The sequence below is a fragment of the Panthera uncia genome, assembly GCF_023721935.1.
Source record: "Panthera uncia isolate 11264 chromosome B2 unlocalized genomic scaffold, Puncia_PCG_1.0 HiC_scaffold_24, whole genome shotgun sequence".
Lineage (NCBI taxonomy): Eukaryota > Metazoa > Chordata > Mammalia > Carnivora > Felidae > Panthera > Panthera uncia.
Window position 1 is genome coordinate 4,601,939 of NW_026057580.1, and position 21,850 is coordinate 4,623,788.

Consider the following 21,850-nt stretch of genomic DNA (forward strand, 5'->3'; position numbering starts at 1 on the left):
ACTGAATTTACACAAAGCATGTGGACCACTAGTAACTAGTAGCTCAACACCAAAGCCAATGCTTCTCATACACACACATCCAAAATAGCAGCAAGCCTCATCACACTTCCTTTTCCTTTTAATACTGGAGTGTATTTTTATCCATTAAATGCAAAATTGCCTCTTGACAAGACTGGCACCCTGGCTTGATATTCACTTTTATCAGCTTTTGTTCAGAGGAGAAGCTACCACTTCTTATGAGCAAAATTCAAACAAGTACTCTGAAACAAACCTTTGGCTTCAAGTCCAGCAAACTTAGACATTATTATGTGTCTAGCTGGCCTATAATGCAACCACAGTGATTAGTGGCAATGGGTCCAAACTCTCATTTACAAGTACAGGTAACCTGTAATTTTCCTCTCCCTAAACTTTTCTGAAATCTATACATTGTGTGAGGTGCTTTTAAAATCACCTATTATTCACATATTGACTATCAAATCATCTATTTATACAGTGTCTTGCTACCTCATTCTGTTTCTTAATATAAGCAACAACTCAGGAAGATGAAAGTCTTTACAGAAAATAAAAACCAACACAAGAAAAAGCATTTAGCAGGTTATTTCCCTACCCAGTTTTCCACGTACTTGTCAAAAAACATGGAGTATCAGTAAATAGCCACTAAAACATACTAAGATAACCTGTGGCTTGTTTTCTACAATAAAACACAGGAAGACAGACCTTTTAGAGAAATGTTGCAATCCTACCAAATATGCAGTATTCATCTTGTCCCCTACCCCAGGAATCAAATGAACTCTTTTAGGACCCAAGATGATGAGTGCACAAGGTAAAACATTTTTTTAATCCTTTTTTTCTTTGCAATGACAGATTTACTGTTTTGATCTTTCTTCAATGGTTACATTAAATGCTAATAAAAAATGAAAGGTTTATATCTTCCCTAATAGTCTCCTGATGGGAACTTGCATATTACATAAGTAGGTCAAATTTCTAATTTTCTGTCTCAAATGCTGATACTGCAGACCTGAGGGAAAAGCTATACCTGAAGGACCCAGGAGAAAAAGAATGAAAAAGAGAACTGAATTACACTTGAACTCATGCCCAAAGCCACCTCTCTTTAAAGCTCCACAGCATCCTTTCCAGAAGTGCCACAGACAGTATGTAATACTGACCAATACAGCTGGTTGAAATGTTTCCATGAATACTGACTCCACCAGGAGGTAAAACATACAACTGTAGGTATTTCTCAGATTTACAGAGCCACCTCTGATTTAACACTACCACCCTTTAGCTTCTGAATCAATTTAAAATATCTTATATAAACCTAACAACAATGAAACATTTCCCTTTAACTGGCTTCTGAACACTGATGTGGAAAGTGTTCGGCACATCAATCTTCTCTTAACTCCCAGGTGAAAGGGGGTTTCTCCTCTTGTCTTTTTTTTTTTTTTTTTTTTTTTTAATTCTCTTGTCTTTGTAAGAACAGACAATAATATCACAAGCAGATTGAGAGAAGTGAGTCAAGAAAATGTTCTGGGGGAGAATAGGGAAACAATGAACAATACAAGGGTATCTAGTTCATGTCACTATTCATCACACTGAAAGGAAAACAGGTAACCCAAAAGGATAAACATGGGTTTTCGAGGGGGGGGGTGGGTGGGAATGGAAAAGGAAAGAAAAAAGAAAAAAAAGTTTTAAAAGAAAAGAAAGCATGCAAGGGCTATACAGTTAAACAGAAATAACATGCTTCTTGTAATAGAGTGGAATTGATGATACTTTCTGCAAAAACTTGCCTTGATGTTTAATGGGACAGTTTCTAGTCCCATCTGCTTTCATCTCAGGCAATACTGTAACTCCCTTATGGCCCCACAAATGGTTATTTTACTTGCTATTCTACTAATTATAATCACATTTTTAACATACACACAGCATTTAAAAACCATCATTTTTCAGGTCTATCAGAGAGAATATTATTTACTCAACATACTTGCTAGAAGAAGAGTAAAACTGAATATAGAATATATTGAATATAGATACGGTAAACCAAAAGGCTGTTGGCAGTACCATTAAGTTTGAAAGTTGCCTATGACTTTTTCCCTATTTTAACTTCCAAAATAAAGAAGCTATAAAATGAAAAAACAAAATCAAGGCACATAAGAGTGGTGAATTAGGTAAGGAGCAATTTCCTTTTTTTCATACACTAAAAAGTCTACCCCTTGATATATTCAACCTAGCACAGAGTGAAGAGTTGGTTACTGCCTCACCTGGAAGGATCAGGGTCCTTGAGTTAGTTACGGTTCAAGGGTCCTCGTGGAGACAGACCATTTCTCCACAAAAATTCCAGGCAAGACATGGTTCTGTCAATTACAGCTTAAAATTTAAAGTTCATCAATAGCAAGCTCCAATAAATGAAACACAAAACAACATATTTCTTTTGCTGTAACTCTCTGTAAAAAAAAGAAAAAGCTACAGGTCTTTAAACAAGAAATCCTACAAAAAGGCAACAAACTTCCCTCCTGTCCCACAAGGCACTTTAACCATAAAAATATGACCACATAAAATATTCACCTAAATATCCAAATACCTTCCAAATAAAACTATCTAGATCACAGCTTAGATTACAACATTTTGGCTTAAGATAGAACTTGATAGAAAAGATGAAGGACAAAAGGGAATCTTCCGGTAGTCTGTTACCAAGGAAAATGAACTATTTCTTTCATAATATACTCATTCTTGGCAAGAATGTTGTGAGAATTAACAAGGGAACATGTGCAAACCATTCTGAGCTCTTGGAAGAAAGTAAGTTCTCTCTAGTAATCTGAAAGTATGAAATGCTTTAACTCTCACATTCTAACCAAAAGCAACCTGGGACTTGGCAGCATTTTTCAACTCTTTGCTGACTGTTGATATCACAAAGCCACACGCACCTTCACTTCATTTTTCTCTGCTTGAAAACCACAATGATCACTGTGTGTGTGTGTGTGTGTGTGTGTGTGTGTGTGTGTTTTCCATCCAAAGATTACAAAGAGTCTAAATGTTAATAGTTCTACGTGGCTAAAAGCCAGCATCTAACAAAAAGCCATTTCTCAGCAAGCTCACAAATACAAACTGATCTTTCATTTGCCACTACTGCTCCTTTTTGTAATCTGCTTCTGAGACTCACAATCCTCACAAAGCAATTTCTAAAAGAGTTCCCCCTCTCATTTTGATGGTTGCAGAACAACCACTCTACACCACTGTCCACCTCTCTAAATTACAATACCCACTGATCAAGAAGTAGTCACCTGAAATGTAAATAGAGACATAATCAACCATTCCACATATTAAAATCATATAACAACATGTCTGATGCTAATCTTCATATCTAATTTTCAAAGTACTAAAAAGAAATGACATATTTACTGAAGAGGTCACTAACCTTTTCTGAGTGTAAACACCTATCTAAGACATTTAGCTATGTACCTATATATATGTATGTATATAGCTATGTGTGTATATATATACATATATATATATATATACACACATATATACATACACACACACACACACACATATTTCTCAGGGCACCTGGGTGGCTCAGTCTGGTTAAGCATCCGACTTTGGCTCAGGTCATGATCTTGTGGTTCCTGAGTTTGAGACCCACACTGGGCTCTGTGCTGACAGCTCAGAGCCTGGAGCCTGCTTCAGATTCTGTCTCCCCCTCTCTCTGCCCCTTCCCCACTCATGCTCTGTCTCTCTCTCTCTCTCTCAAAAATAAATAAACATTAAAAAAATAAAATATATATTTCTATGTGTATTTGCTTGCTTTAAAGCATGTGCATGGACTAATATATAATCATGAAATCAATCTGCAAAATAGAAATTTTAAAAGCCTGACATAAAGAGCTTTTACTATTTTCTCCCTATACTTGATAGGCTTTATATATTGTATGCCCTTCTTCAGGGACCACCGACTTAAAGAACCACTTTATTCTAGACTAAGTTACGTATTCTTTTTCTAATTTCACGTCATTATTACGCTAGAGGATGCTTTAGGACCAAATCTGTATGGATAGATTAGCTGGGAAGAGTTGGTATAGTCAGAAGGTCTCACTCTACAGCTCCTAAGAAATAACATGTGGCTGTAAGATAATCTTTTATTGATCATCTATGCCTGAAGCCTGTGTTCTGAGAGACCGTTAGAAGAGCTACTGTTACGGTACTCACTGTGGCAGAAGCACTACAGGGCATGTGTTAGAGGCATGAGTCCTATTCTTGAAGAACTTAGACATAAAGAATACAAGACACTGCAGCAAAATAACAATAAGTAATTGGTGGTGATTCATAGGAAAAATGCCCAGAATCCCCACGATGAGCAACCTGCTGATTTCAGAACAGCAAGATGGAAACAAAGACAGTCAACCTGTGATTCCCAAAGCAAATCATTTAATTTACCTCTGAAAATCAGGAAGTTCTGCCCTCTAGAGTCAAGCCATTGTGTAAGGCTGAAGTCATCCACCTAGCTCAAGGAGCCTGAGGGGGCACAGATAGGTTTCTTGAAAAGAAGTGCAGCAGGCTGAACCTGACGGCCTATAATGTCCAAGCTAAGAAATCTCAACTTTCTTTCAGACTTTTTGGAGACGACTTGGCATGTTGCATTAATGTCCTTCCAAGACAGAAATTCTCAATCTCTTTTTAGTTAAGAGGTATGTGTTCCCCCAAAATGAGGCCTGGAAATGTATGACTGAGAGCTCAATGCCTCCCTTATCATTTCATTTGTGGAGACCTAAAAATATTACCCTCCTCAGTTCCTAACATAGTACTGACATACAACAACATAATGTGAACAGAATGTGATCAACATAAAATCAATTAATGAAAGTAGATATGGCAATACATTCTGGAAAATTATAATCTACTCCTTTCTGCCTAAACTACCTATTAATGTAATATCAATACCATGTGTATACAGTTGGCAATCATATACATATAATCTTTAGTGACAGCACCTACCCTTATTGAAGACCTATTATGTGAGCTTTATGCATAGTATTTCTCACATCAAACCTACGAGACAGATTCATTATCCATTTTACAGATGAAGAACAAATTTTGAGAGGTTAACTTATTTACTCAGAATCACATTTTGTAAATGGTCAGGCTAGGATCTGACACCTGATTTGCTTCTAGAACTCACACTTTTATTATTATTTTTTTAAGTAGCCTTCACACCCTGATCTCATGACCCTGAGATCAAGACCCGAGTTGAGATCAAGATTCAGACACTTAATTGACTCACCCAGGCACCCTGTAGAACTTACATTTTCAAACTACTTCACAATATGCTATGTTTCAAAATCTTGTGTTTCTCTATCTCCATAATTCATCAATGATATGCTTTTCCACAGTCTGGCTGGGAGTATAAGTAATTACAATAAAATGCAATACCCAGTGACGTTATATTGCAGAAAACAACAATGGCTTTAGCATCTCAAAGATCTGTGTTCAACAAAGTGGCAGTGAACAGGGGGAGGTGGGTGGGGCAATGAGTGAAAACAGGTGGTGGGAATTAGAGTACACCTAGCATGGTGGGCACTGAGTGATGTACACATTTGCTGAGTCACTATATTGTAAATCTGAAACTAAAATAATACTGTATGTCAACTATACTGGAATTAAATTTTAAAACTTAATAAAAAAAAAGATCCATGTTCAAGTCCTGACTCTTACTAGTAATATTACCACCCCAGGAAATATACTTAACTTTCTGAGTGCCCATTTATGTCATCTATAAAGGAGGAGTAATTATCTTCCAGAACTGTTCTGAAGATGAAATGAGTATGTATGTAAAACATATTGAATGGTACCTGGTAATGTAGTAAGCATGCAATAAACACTGTTATTATGTTTGGATATATGAAGCAGAACAGAGGAAACAGATATGCCTAGAAAATGAAGCACACAAGTACATGATATTCAGGAAGGGTTCCTGCTAGTTTCAGTGTCTAAGCTGAGCATGAGCCTCCTTCCTAAGTCTCTGAGGATGACTCAAGGTACTTGAGGCCCATTCCCTGACTACCTCAACATGTTAGTAGTGCCAATGGTAAAGTCTGCCCTGAGATCAAAGACTGAAAGGAAAGAAGAAAGACTAAAGTGTAGTGTGCATGTGAAGTGCTGAGATGAAAGGGCTCTGAGTGTTTCCAAGCTTCTGGCTGAAGTGGGTAGGAAGCTGGCTCTCTGACTTCTTACTGGCTGGTCGGGATGGCCTGTCTTACCCCATGACACAGCTCACTTCTATCTTAACCACGAACTACTGAGGGGAGCTTGGGTGCTGGGCACAGAAAGGATGAGAGCATGCCAGGACTATCTCACACCTTGCCTCAATACTAGGAGAGTAAATTTAAGTTCCTCAGAGTTCAATGCCTGGATCTTACTCTAAAACTGTGCAAGGACAGGCCTATTTCAGGTTTAACATCAAAACTATGAGCATTTAAAGGGACTGAGGTTTCAGTTTAACTTTGTACACAGAAATAGTTTGTGCTATTTCTACTGGGGAAAAAGACTTTGTGACCTTTAGAAAAACAATATAATTACTTTGACTCCTCCAAATATAATCTTTAAGTTATTTTAAATAGTAGGCAGCATTAGAAAAGGCAAATATTGTTTAAAGTAAATGAAGCTACAGACTAAGGGAGTGATGGACATTACGACTGCTCTTTAGAAAGTTGTAAGATTCATGACTTCATGTCTAATAAAAATGTCACAGATGCACAAAGATGTTTTTGGGATTCAATGCATCTAAAAAGAATGACTTCAGCATACCTCTGGCTTTAAGACAAATGGAAAAAAATTTTCTGAAACTATTAGGATACTACAATTATCAAGTTAAAACGTTGATTATCTGCACCACAACTTCTTTCACCTTCCACCTCCATCTAAACAATGTTTTTTTTTTTTTTTCAGTAGGTCCAAGACAGACAAATTAGACACATGCCAGAAACTAGGCAATTACTTGTATTTTCTGTATGTTTCATGTCTTAATAGTATTCTTCAGATATTAGGAAGTAGGTAAATTTTCATGTCCACCCTTCTTGGTTCTAGCTGCCAGCATTAACTCATTCTGACCTCTAAGAGCACCACTGTGACCCCCTGTTCACTCCACTGCCACTCCCAGAACTTAGCACATAATAAATACATCACCTTCACAACTGATGTAAGAAATTAGAGAATGCCCTGGCAAAGACACCATGTTTAAACCAGTAACTAATTTCTGTGAAGAATCCAGATAAGAATGAATCAGATAAGAATGATGTACGTACCTGTACCACAGGATCTTTTGGTTGGTGTGATTAACGAGACATGAGCTGTGTCTGTGCATGGCCCACCTAGAAACAGAAAGGCAGGCACATCAGTCAGGACATATCTTCTACATGCCCAAAGTTGCTATCCTGGATAAAGAGAAACCTAAAAAGGCAGGGATCAACCTGCAAATATGCATGAAGAGGGGCAGTAGGAAAGATGGTGGTGGTAGCAGAAGGCTAATTTCTAAGGACCTAATTTTAGCTCAGCAGTTTAGACTACAGGTCCATAGTCTTTCTAAATTACAACATGCTTTTCATAAAAAATTATTGAGTTCCATAATGTTCAGAAGTTAAGGATATAATTTTAACTAGAATTCTGATGCAGGTGAGAGAAAATTACCCAAAAGTTTGGGAAGATGAGTTTTTCCACAAAGCAATAAGCAGGAGCACTCCCTCTTAAGTTGATCTCAGCAGTCACCCTACCTTTAAATTTATTGTATTTAATAAGTGGGCAATAAATTGCCCATAGCCTTAAAGAGGGAGAACACCCAAAGGAACAAAACACTGCTTTACAGAAGAAATAAGGATCATTTTAATATATAAAGAGAGCATTACTGAACAAGGAAGAATATCTAGTTTAATTATAAGACTATGATAGAAAGAGGGGCTTTTATGGAATCTTGTGAGCCCAGAGATCTAGTAGATAGACATAATTCAAGAGTATGCAAGAGATATAGTCAGTTTATATACTGGGTGAAGGCTTGAAAAGCAGTACTTTCATTCTGCACAATCAGGACCATCAATAAATTCTTAAGTTGATATTGATATATATACACCAACACTCCCATACTGGAGACCACACCCTACCTTCTGAAAAAGGAAGTTACTGTATAAACATGAATGCTAGTGGTTCTTTCTTGACATACCCTAGGAAGGGCAGTGGTGGTGATCATAAAGGAGTAAAACAGGCAAATGTTACACTATTCTGAAAAGGTTCCTCAGGTGATGATGACTAGCAAAGGGATACATGGTTTCTTGGCATAGCTGTAAGCCAATAATGACAAGACTTCCTATCACTGAAGTTACCCGCTGAAAAGGAAGGAAAGGTGAAAGAGCTCTGAGGTGAATGAGTTCATGCCACCAACATCCATAGGTTTAGGGACCTGGAGATCCCATGTAAGAAGTTCATCATTAGTTCCACCCTTTCCTACCCCAACGCCATAAGAGCAGCAAACCTTACCGGGTGTAAGACAACACAGAGGGGAAACAGAAGGGAGGAAAAACCAAGCAGGTGTATTGTTAATGTCAAACAGGTCTTAGTAAGTCCTACTATTTGTCACCACATGGGTTAGTCTCATGCTCAAGGGGTTTATACTCTTGTTAGGAAGACAAAATTTGTGTAAAGAAAAAACAATACATGACAGCAAAAAAGAGCTGAATGGGAAATGATCAAGTACCAAACACTATGGAACAAATAATAAATGCTAAATGTAATCAGGAAGAATGATATCTATCACTGGCCAGCATCACCTGGAAATACATCTCAAGAATTTGAAAATGAAGGACTGAAAATTAGAAAGGCCAAAAAAGCAAGACATTTCAGTTAAAATTTTTTCTACAAACATCACAAACTAGAGAAAGCTCAACATGCTAAAATTCCAGAGTCCAAATGGGCAACTGTGACATGACAATTAGGCAACATGAAGAGAAAACGGGCTGCCGGAAAACGGATACAGATCCCACATCCATAAGAACCCTCTTGACACTGGCTTCTATAGTCCCATAAATAAGTTAGCTTTTTCCTCCACGTGAGGTTTTTTATTTTAGTTTTGTTTTTTGTTGTTGTTGTTAATCGAAGCATTTTGATTTCTGGGAAATGATAGGCTATTACAGAAGACTCCATTTAAAGTCCTGCAGCTACTCCCTACTTGCTCAGTAATCCTGGGTAAGTTTAATAAAAAACATGGACGTCATAAATTGCCCATAAGCCACAGTGTTGATGAGATCATCTGTACAAAAAGACTTCATAAACTATATAAAGCTTTATATTATGTATCATCACTTTCTCTTCCACCAGATTTTATGCTCCCAAGAGCCAAGACCTACTTTGTCATCTACTCTTGGGTCATGACAATGTCAACAGTGGGCAATTAATAGTGTTTATTAAGTGACCACTGCAAGCTGCTTGATGAAATCGGGAGAGTGCATTTTTTTAAAGCTTTTTTTAAATTGAGGTATTAGATAAAGAAAATACTAGAATGAAGCACGTAAATCTTAAATAGACACAGTGAAGGGTTTTAACATATATATATATATATATATATATATATATATATATATATATATATATTTGCATAACAACTATCAGATAAATATACTAGAACATTTTCAGAATCCAGAAAGTTCAAAGGAGCATTTTCAAGATACAGATTCCCAGACCCAGACTCTGGAAATTTTGATGCAAAAGGTTCGGGTGGGCACAGGAAGCAATTTTAGTGCACATTTTAAAACCAGCTGAACACAATGTAAATATTAACAACCCAGTCAGTTCTAATCTCTGATAACATTTTCTTTAACTCCCAGCTCAATATCTGGCCAAGATCACAGAGTACCCACAACATCGCAAGCTGCACAGAGCACAAGAGTCAATAACAACCTAACTAATGGAATACTTTTTTAAAAGGATACAACATAATTCACCCAGTAAAATTATGAGAGAAGGGAGAAATCAAGACCCCTAAAGAAATTTAGCTGGGACTCATGACTTAACACTCCCATGTTTACAAATGTAATCTTTACCTCAATCTGTAGATTGAGAGCTGATCCTTTTTAAAATTCCTAATGAATGAATTTCTGTAGGCTTTGGCAAATACGCAAATAACTTTAAGGCTACCTAGCATATCTCAACATGCATCATCATGAAAGTGTTCTCCAGAGAGCTTGTTAAACTAACAACCCAATCCAATGTATTCACTACATTATAGTAAACTACAAATAGAACCATAGTTGAGCCAAAACAAATTGACAGCATGAGTAACTGGCAGTGATAATATATCCCAGCTTTGATAATTGGACAATATTATAAACAGAAAGCCTGGAATTAAGTTTGGTCTGGCAGACTATAACCTATGAAACTCTTTAAAATCCAAAACAGATGCATATGAGCACCACACATATATTCTACACTAATTGTACTGTCATACAAAATTCCTTTACTCTCACATAAAAGGAAGAGTCACAGGAGATATTATCTACCTTTACACACTTACAGATCTTCCTCAACCTACGATGGGGTTATGTCCCAAAAACCCATCATAAATTGAAAATCCTAAGTTGGAAATGCATTTAATACACCTAACCTACTGAATATTCTAGTTAGCCTAGCTTGTTTCTTAAATGTGCTCAGAACATCTACATTAACCTACAGCTGGGCAAAATCATCTAACACAGAGCCTATTTTATACTAAAATATTAAATACCCTGTCTAATTTATTGAATAGCGTACTGAAGGTGAAAACCAGAATGGTTGTATGGGTACAAAATGGGTCTAAGTGTATTGGTTGTGGACCCCTGTGATGGTGAGGCTGGGGGCTGTGCTCATTGCAGCTGCCCAGCATCACAAAAGGGTACTGTAGCATGTATTATTAGCCGAGGAAAAGACCAAAATTCAAAATTCGAGTATGGTTTCTATTGAATGCCTATGACTTTTGCACTATCGTAAAGTCTAAAAATCATCCTAAGCTGAACCATGTTAGGTCAGGGACCACATGTAATTCCAAATCAACTCTGTTAAAATGAATACAGAAAATTAAGGACCACTCAAGGGGAATCTTTTCAAGTTTTTGTCCACAACAATAAAAATATAACATGGGTGCCATGTGGTTATAGCAAACAAAACAATTTTGAGAGCTGATGGTGAGGGTCAAAGTCAGGGCACCTGTTCATCAAATAATGGAGTTGGCTTTTCTTTACTGGGCTTTCTAATGCCTGAGGGAAAGGCAGCATATGGTCAAGTCATTGTAAATCCTGCTCTTATTTTTGGCCCTACCTCCTCTCCTTTCCAAGCAGCAGGGTAGACAGAGCTAATAACTGAAAAGCAAGGTGAGGAAGCCTCTTCACGACTGGGTTCTATAAGTGAATATAACGTGTGTGTATGTGCATGTGTGTTATGTGTTGAGTGGGATCATGGTTAGGAAAAGAAATGTATTTCAAAGCACAGCATGATTCACACCATTACTGTCTAGTCTACAGTAGTGGCAATTGAGCTCAGAAAAATAAGTTTTGGGTTTTTGAATATGAAAAAAAACAAACACCGTAGTTAAAGTTCCTTGTTTAATAACAGGCTCTCTGCGAATTCTGAACCAGATGATATCAAGATTAACCAACCTAAACTAACTTTTAGACAGTCACTGAGAGTACTTTTTTGCTTTCTTTTGCTAAGACATATTAAATATCTGTTTTTTCAAATCTCTTCACTATCTGCTGATATTTAATAACAGACTATAATTTTGCATTTGATATTACATCCAGAGGACTTTTTACTAAGTTTCAATAATTTAGAGTCTGGAACTTCAAGTAAATAATGTTTGTGGTAGCTTGTGGTTTGTGACCACAAGTCTGAACACACTATTTTGTCTTCTAGGGGATGTTTCTATTCTTGTGTTAAAGGTGTCCTACATAACACAGCACTATATGGATTGCATTTGCAATTTCACATGAGAGGCATGAAATAAAATTCTTCGGCTATGTTCCCAACAAGAGATCTTTATTCTGTTTCTAATAAGGTAGTGGATTTTCTTAGAGAAGCAGTACTAACTTCAGTCCTGTACAGTTGAAGGGTCAAATCTGCATACTAACTTCACTGTAACTTGCAAAACCAGAAGGACTGAATGAAGGTATCCCATTAATTATCAACATTCAAATTTCAAACTGAAGTAGAACTCTTAAATTTTCTGTCAGATTCCTATAGAGTTACTGAGTATGTCAAAAAAACCTCTGAGCTACCTATGTAGTAGTCAATCTCAGACTGGTTGAAGTCTGTGACTCAAGGAGAAGCAGAGAACACAGGCTTAGAGGCAGCTGTGTTTAGGACTGCAATCATCTTAGGCACTCTAAATCTAAGGCTGAATACAGAAAAATAGTATTTCTCCTTAACCCTGAAAATAGAGATGAACAATCTACCCAGAAAGGTTTTGTTAAAACAGCTGTGATGACTGGTTATTTTTGGCTTCTGGATCCACTAGCCCTCATTGGCTGCAGGTATACCATGTGTTAAAGCACATCAATTAGGAAAAATGGACTGTCAAGGAGTCAGTCAGCTAAAAATTGCCAGAAGCCCAATAATGAAACAAATATTCTACTATCAGCTTTTCATGGTAACTGCAAAACATTAATACACAAAAATAGCCATTCCTTTTGCAAATTTATAACACTTCAATATTCTTGCTTAATTAACATGACATTTACATAACAGTATCTAATTAATTTCCAACTAAAGGCACTATGGGCTAATTAGAAATGCATCATCCTTTTTTAACCAGCTTGTCAATTCCACTCTATCATAATCTGCACATTGTTTACCTTGCAGCATCTCACTTTCCTAGGCTCAGTGTTCAAAAGGTGATCTCTGACAACAGATTCAAGAGCTACAATTTTCCTCACTCTCAAGAGATTTATAGTATCTTATCAAGAGTTTTTTGATGAGACAACTCAAAGGAAAAAAAAAGCAAAAAACAAAAAGCCTATGCAACAGAGATAGTGAAATAAACTCTACATTGTCTCCTGATGTGGCTATATTAAGAATGTAAAACTATCTTTTAAAAATATTCAAAGAATCTAGATTTCTTTTGCAATAAGATATTCCTTCTCTAAAAAGCCTTCAATACACACAGACACTTAAAACAGTAAATGGTAAGAAATGACCAGTAAGAAATGAATATCAAGGACAGATCAGAATGCATAAGAAAATAAGTCATCTCCCCTTCAGAAAAAAGTCAACCTCACCCTAAACCTGCAATTCATGAATTGTTTTAATCAGAAAGAACACACCTAATCTATCTACATAATTGAGTTTGAAAGCACCATCGATTAAAAACAAGGATACATAAAGATATAATGAACGGAAATCTAAGTATACAGAAAATCTTCAGCACAGATAATAGCCCTCCCATTTCTCCAAATGAAACTTTCAAACTAAACCATTTACAAAGCTCGTTACAGAATCTAAGTGTTAATCTCTCAGTCAGAAGTTCTAATCCTAACTTCCTGCATGATCTCTCACACCATTTAGATCTAAATTAGGGATTCATGAGAAGGGGATTTTCAAAGTGGGTCACAAGTTGCAATTGGTAGATATCTATTCTGCTTATAAAGGGCTTCTCAACAAAATTTCATTACCATTCTACCCCTGCTCCCCTAAATAAGTATCATGCTGGGCAGCTCTGCAAATGTTAGTGTATGTTTGTGTGTGAGTATGCTTATTAGCCTATTTGTCCAATAGAAATAAAATTAAAAATCCTCCCATACCACCTTCCCCAGGGAACAGCACTATAAGCAAAATGAAATCAGTATGTTTTCATTCACCTAGTACTGATGGACTCTTACAGGAGTTAAAGTGGACATCCCTGCTGGGGCCAGGGAATGTGTTTTGGAAGAAATACTCTCATGACCCAGCAATGGCCTTAAATGGAATGAGCCTCAAGGGCAAGGGTAAAGTCTGACTCATTTTAGTAATCTAGCACATTAGGTTTTCAAAAATGTATTTTCCACTGCTAAATGAAAATGACCCAGGCCAAAAGCAATTACTGAACATATATAACTATTCAGAAGGAAAATGGAACAATTTTAAAAATAGTTGATTTTCACTGTATTTACATGTTGATATAGCACAACAGTTCTCATTTTAGTCTTGGGAACTTTTTACACTTAAAAATTATTAAGGACACTAAAGAGCTTCTGGTTATATGGGGCATATCTACTGATATGTACCTGATCTGAAATCAAAACCGAAAAAATTTAAAAACACAGCTTCACTTAAAATTCACAAAATAATTACGTGTCAACATAAAAACATACTGTTTTAGAAAAAGCAATTACACATTTTGAGAAAATTATGAAGAGTTGTCTTAAAGGAAGACATCTGAATTTTCATATCTACATTCAATTTTAAATGAAGGATATCACGAAAAACCTCCCTTCACACAGATACACAGTGGGAAAGGAAGCACCTTATGGTGCCCTGAGTCGATCTTGGGGACTTTATAGGTCCTTGGGCCACACTTTGAGAAGGACTGGTATAGAACAAAAAAATGAATCTAAAGGTTAATATAATTTCCAATTTCTCCATACTTTCCTCACATGTCAATTGGTTTATTCTGGTCTTGCAGAGACCAACTGGATGCACTAGTAGTAATAACAGTAAAACACTGAGCTCATTCTCAACAAAATGTTCAATATTTAAGCAAATACAAAAAGGCAAGGGGGTAGCAGAATAAACTCTATGGTCATAATTTCAACCAGGACGTTTTGTTTCTGCTACTTATATACTAAGAGTAAAAACGTGTTTCAAGAAATTCAAAAAATTCTGAGCAATTAAACGTTTGATTTCAGTTTTTCAGATGTGATCTCTCAGAACCCCTTATGATCAGAACAGAGCTTCCAATACATTAGGAAACTGACAAACATCCAACATCACATCCAAATGTGATAAAGTCCAATAGCGATTAACATTGAAATTCTAAGATACCACCATCTTAGGGATCAAAACTAGAACCCTTTTGGGGCACCTGGGTGGCTCAGTCGGTTAAGCATCTGACTTCGGCTCAGGTCATGATCTTGCTGTCTGGGAGTCCAAGCCTGGCTGTCAACTGTGCTGACAGCTCAGAGTCTGGAGCCCAGTTCAGACTCTGTGTCTCCCCCTCTCTCTCTGACCCTCCCCAGCTTGCACTCTCTGTCTCAAAAATAAACAAACATGGAAACACACACACACACACACACACACACACACACACACACACCCCAAAAACTAGAACCCTTTTTTGAGAGGTCCAAATATCGCCTAGCTAAAAGTTCTATTTTTAGATACTTCTTTCTCTGTGATAAAACTTATTTAATATGGATATGAAATCAGGAGCTGTCACTTCTTCAATTTAGGCTTCAGTTCTAACTCTTTACAGGCATAACTAACGCCCAACACAGATTTCTGTATTTGCATTTTACCATCAACATGAGCATGAATCTCATAACATTAATGGAGAAACCACTCAGCATTATAAGAGCTTTTATTTTTGACATCATAGTTCAGCTACCAAAGATGCTCTCCTAAATCTTGGCCTACGTCAGCAACTGAAAGGCTGCAATGCCCTCCTCAGAAAGAAGTTACTTGTGCATGTTTTTTGTAAGACACCTTAGATAAAATGGAAAAAGACATTATTTAGGCCACAGATACGCCCTGTGGACATTTAAAAAGAATTCTGAATGCAGGTGCCTTCTTCCTTGGCCTTTGGTGAACCTCTCCTATAGGTAGCTGCACACTGCTGACAATGTGTTCACAGTGACATTGGTTGTAAGGTACCTGCGTCCAACCTCCTTGTTCTACAGAAGCAAACGCTAGCAGGTCTTACCAATGGGACCTCTCTTTGCAAAAACAGAGCCACAATTTGAATTATGTAGAGAAGGGTTTATACTGATATTTTGAAATTTAAAAACTTCCTCGCAAAGATGGCATTCTGTTTTTATTAAACCAAAAATTGTCCTTTTGACAGATCAAAAAGTGAAATGGTTTATGAAATTACAGACCACGTGAATATAAAACATAAAGTATATATGTAGTCACTTTTTGGCACTGGCAGCTTTGAATTTTAAGAGAGAAGTTCACAAACACAATTAAAATATAAAGTTAAAATAACCACTTTTAACACATCCAAATAGATAGCCCTATTAGAATACAATTTTTTCAGCCAAACGCTTCTGTCATAATAAAACTTAGATTTAGTTTCAAATTGACACTGTCACCCATTACTTGTATCAACGCAAAATAAAAATATGACAATTGCAAAGGGCTAAAGCTGTGTGAAATGTAATTGTTCACTGTGACCTTTACTTTCACAGCAAAGTACAGAATACTTCACTTAATAAGAACATAAAACAAAAATCTGCATTTGCAAAGAGGGGGGCAGTGATAATGTTGCTTCAAAACCTAGTCTGAATATCAGTAACTGTATAATCTCATAGGTGCCTGAGGAAATCTTTATGGGAAATAAACCTTTCAGATTTGTAGACTTCTTAAGGGAGCCTGAAAAATGAGTATTTAAAATCTGCTAGTCTTCTGTATGGCAAAGGGGAATCCTAAAGGGGGAAATTGAAGTGATAAAAGAAATACTTATAAGCAAAAACTGTTACTTCACAAGCGAGTGGCTATTTGCATAGTTTAAAAAAAAAAAAAAGACAGTCTTCCATTATTCCAAATCTCTGGTGGATAAAAGAAATTAACTGTCACTACAACAAGGCAACCAAATTTCAAAATTTGGTAGGGAAACTGCCTTTTCGAGGTGCTTCATCTTGGGGTTACTGAATGGCACAGTCACAGAAAATAATAAAAGAACATTAAATAGCTGTTTCAAATCAGGTTCAGGCAATAACACACTTCTCTTTAATGTGCCAAAACACATGAGTTTTCCAAAAGTTAAGAATTAGAAAACTTTTCTAAGTATTTAAATTAGTAAGCATTTACTAAGTACTGCCTTGCCAAGCACTATGCTGGGTGCTCTGGGGAAAAGCAAAGCAACATATAATAAAGTCTTCGCTAATTCTGGACTTACCCTCTAAGTTGGTACAAGGAGATGACATTATTTTGTCAAAAAGATAACCAAAACAATATGCGATTAGATGTTACAGGTAGGAAGTGGAGGAATTCCTTGGAGGAAGCAATTAGTGTTGATAAAATGGTTTTGAGATGGCTTCCACAAGCACGAATAAAAATGGTTAAGACAAGTGCCAGGGCATCTTCTGAGGACACCAAGGGTCTAGCATGGTTCAGAGCTGAACATCACTACTGAAATGGGTAGCCTGGTCAGATACAATCAATGAGCGTCCAGATTACAGTGGAGGATGCCTGATACAAAATTAAGAATCTAAATGACCAGACAGATGATGATAAGCCAACTAAAGAATTTCCTTTCTTGTTTAACATGATATCAATGGGAGGTTCTTGTGACAAACTTAAGGACTACGACAAGAGTAGAAGATATGGCTGTAATGCTGTAAAAACACAATGGTGGCAGTGACAACTTTCCAGACCTTTAACATCTCTCCATTAACTAGAAGATCATAAACAAAGAAATTAGGTAATATAACCAATATCAGTGAAATTAAGAATAAGACTTAGTTTGTGTACTTGGTATAATATATACTCTAAAGCTAATAAATGAGTGGTGCCTGGGTGGCTCAGTCAGTTAAGTATCCGACTTTGGCTCAGGTCATCATCTCAAGGCTCATGAGTTCAAGCCTTGCTTTGGGCTCACTGCTGTCAGCACAGAGCCCGCTTCGGATCCTCTATCCCCCTCTCTCTTCCCCTCCCCGGCCTCAAAATTAAACAAACATTTAAAAAATATTAAAAAGTAAAGTTAATAAATGAAAGTTATGCATTTCAAGAAATTTAGAAGAATAGATGAAATGGATGTTTTTATTAATATCAAAATTGACTTTAAATAAGGTAGAAAATATGAAAAGTCCAATATCAGGTATCAGGCCAATCAGCTTTATGAATAAGTTTTTCCAGCTTTCAAAGAATAGACACATTACATAATGTGAGAACATAATACAAAAACCTGCTTAGAGCACAGGAAAAGATGAACAGCTTTCTATGAGATTAATGTAACTGATGCCAGAACTAGACAGGAATAGCATGCCCACAATAATATAAATACACACATATATAAAATTAACTTACTTGTTAAAAAGGTGTAAAACTTAAAATAAAATTAGCATTTTGAACCCAGCAGTATACTGAAAGAACTAGTAGAGTTTAATTCAGGGAATGCAAAGATAGTTTAATGCTGGAAATCCATTAAATTAAGAGATTACATATTAAAGGAGAAATCCATTTGATCATCTCCAAAGATGCCCCCACCAAAGGTATTTTATAAAATTCAACACTCCTCTCTGACTTAAAAATAAAAAGTTAGCAAGCTATAAATAAAAGAATTTCCTTCAACTGATAAATAATAGCTACAAAAACAAAAACAAAAACCCCACCACAAATACTAAACCGTGAAATGCTACTAGAAGTAGTCCTATTAGAGTTAGAAATGAGAAAAAGAAAAATATACAAAGCTGGAAGAGAGACAATCTTGTAAGAAATGTTTAAGATTTACAAGAAGAAACGATAGGTGTTTACTCAAAAATATATAAGATCTGAATAAATGAAGACAAACAATATTCCTATGAGAAGGCCCAATAGTGTATTAAAATGTCAATTATTTCCAAATAAATCTACGTATTCCATATAATCCTAATCAGAATCACACTGTAATTGTTAATACAGCTTGACAAGCTGACTATAAATTCATCAAGAAAATACAAAAGAATAGCTAATATAATTTAGAAAAAAAAAATAAACTAAAGGGACTAGCTCTACCAGACATCATTACATACCACAAAGATATATTCCAGTTTTAGGAATATACAAGTAGACAACTGGAATAAAATAAAAGAGCCTAAAAACAGATCCGTGTTTATATAATATTAATGGAATTACAAACCAGGCCTATTTAATAAATGGTTTTGAGATCACTGGTTCTCCATTCAGAAAAATTATAAAGGTAAATCCCTATACTCCTATCATATACAAAATGAATTCCAGATGGATTCAAGAGCTAAATATAGAAAAAGATAAATTATAAAAGTATTAAAATACATTAAAAAATATTTTTATAACCCTGTAGCAAAGAAAGCCTTCTAAGAAAGACACAACCCTAGAAGACAAAAGACCAACAGACTTAACTTTAAAAAACCTGTAAATTTTCAACTAAAATTTCAGACACCCAAATCAAAATTAAAAGCCAAGTGACATACTAGAAGAAAACATTTGCAAGATACATAACAAAGACTTATGAGTTCCTACAAATCAGTAAGGAAAAGAGTTAATAAAAAAAATAAGCAAAGAATAGAGATAGGCAAATCACTGGAGGCATGAACAGTTAACAAATGTGCAGCAGTGCTCAATCTCAGTATCAGGAGATGTCAGGGGAATGCAAATTAAAATGAGCTATTCTTTTGCCTACTGTCTCCTCCCCCCAGAACACCTAACAACGGTAAAAGTACGGGAAACACTCTCAAACACCATTCTTAGGGGTATATTTGATAATGTCATTTTGGAAATTAATTTGGGCCATGTATATCAAAAGTTAAAATATATATATACATATTCTGATTCCTTAGTTCCTCCTCCATGTATTCATCATGGAAAAATGACACATGCACCATTAGTCATGTACAAAAATGTCTACTTCACATGGCTTATAGAGAAATGTTAGAAAGTCTCAAAAAAAGAGAAGATAATAAAAATATGAAATACTATGCAGCAGTTTAAAAAGAAGTAGGCAGATCTTTATGTATTGATCTGACAAGATCTCTAAAATATACTGTTAAATGGAAGAACAAGTTATAAACAATAAATGGAATATGCACTCATTTGAATAAAAATGAAGAAAATTGGGGAACCTGGGTGGCTCAGTAGGTTGAGCGTTCAACTCTTGATTTCGGCTCAGGTCATGATCTCAGGGTCCTGGGTTTGAACGTTGGGCTCTGTGCTGAGCATAGAGCCTGTTTAAGATATTCTCTCTCTCTCTCTCTCTCTCCTTCTCTCTCTGCCCCCTCCCTCCCTCCTTCCCTTTCCCTTTCTCCCTCCATCTGCTCCTCTCCCCTAACTGCATGTTCTCTCTCTTAAAAAAAAAAAAAGGTTTTTAAAAATGAAGAAAATCTTTATGTATGCCAAAATACATATAACTTGAAAAAGAATGTATAACCCAAAATGAATAAACAATGGTTATCTCTAGAAAAAATGGGAATTTAGCGGGGCTTGGGGGTGGAGATATAAAAGAAGTATTTTCACCTTCTATTCTATATAAACCTGTATGTTTACTGTATATTGTGTATGTTATTGCTTTACTTGTGTACTTAAAAAATAGGATTTACAAATCTTTTAAGAAAAAAAAAAGCCATCAAATGAGTAATTTAAAAATCATTGTTTTGCTTTAATTTGGTCTTTATTTTGACTACTTGTTGAAGGTCACATGATCCTATAAAGTGCCTCAACAAGTTTCAACCCAGATAACATTATGGAATAGAAATAATTTCAGTAAGAAAACACTGCTAAACTGCTCAAGTCCTTCTGCTTTTTGACAGGGATTAATTTAATGATTCCATACATTGATTCCTGGTAAATTACAGCCATTCAATTTGATACATCATATAACTGTACATTATCATACTGTACTGCAAAGTATCAATCTTTTTAGTACATAGCCATAATAAAAGCAGAATGCTTTAGAGAATCAGCTCCAGGACAAATAAATGCACTGAAAAAAAAATACCTTTAAATTAAAATCAAAAGAGACATTTAAAGTTTGGGCATTCTTCATTATGGGAAAGAATCTTCCACTTTGAGACTATTATATATCAGAAAAGCTCCATCTGTTGTATAATTATCTCTGATAAACAGCCTGATGCTTCGAGCTTCATTAGAGAAAAGGGAAGAGAAAGACACATACAGAAAGAACTGTGAATAAATCTCCCCACCGTATTTCACTTAAAACCAGCCCAGCAGGAAGTCATAAAGCATTTTTTTAATAGGTAACATTTTCTAAATGTTCTACTAGAATAAGCCAGCCTGTTTTGCCCAATATCTATCTGGTTTTCTGAAGTAGGCATAGTCCAAAAAAGGGAAAACTAGTTTCGCTGAAAGATTATTAGAAATTTAATTGGTAAAAACAAACAGTCTAACTACTTGGTGGCTGTGATATTCATTTTTCAGGGGACATTAATTTAACCACAGATAAAGAATGTTCTCAAATTTCTATTTTGGGAATCACTGTCATAATTAAAAGAAAATCCAGCCAGCACTTGGAAATGAAGCTTTAATCATTAACAATCTTCATTAACATTCCAGTTAGTATGGTTCTCACTTTTTCTGTATATTTTCTTTTGGCTATAACAAAAGCATCTCTTGGGTGGATGCAGTAGAGAAGAATATGAAAAATCTGGAGTATTATAGATGAAAAAGGCCCAGAGCTGAGTGCTAGTCCTGTCATGTGACTCAAGGCAAATTAGCATGCAAACCTTTTTCTCAGCTGTAGAATAATAGGAAGAATAGCTGCCCTGCCTACGTTGCACATGGTCAGAAAGATCCCAGGAAAATAATGTTTGTTAAAGTGCTCTGCTAAACAGGGGTTAGCAAACTTTTTCTGTAAAGAATCACTGGGTCTTTGTAGCAATTACCCAATTCTGCCATTGTAGTGCAGAAGTAGTCGTAGACATAATACATAAATGAATGAGCATGTCATATTCCAATAAAA

The 21,850-nt window shown here is 35.9% G+C and overlaps 1 protein-coding gene across 2 annotated transcripts in view; it reads right to left on the reverse strand.

The window, feature by feature from the left end:
* The window catches only part of ZFAND3 (zinc finger AN1-type containing 3), a 317,767-nt gene that overhangs the window by 47,703 nt on the left and 248,214 nt on the right, over positions 1-21,850 (reverse strand). Inside the window, exon 4 of one of the 2 annotated variants that reach the window (XM_049653338.1) lies at positions 7,296-7,361. The exons of the other annotated variant lie outside the window; for it this stretch is intronic. Coding sequence (XP_049509295.1) covers positions 7,296-7,361 — 66 coding nt within the window. The remainder of the gene's footprint in view (positions 1-7,295; positions 7,362-21,850) is intronic. 2 annotated transcript variants of the gene reach the window in all.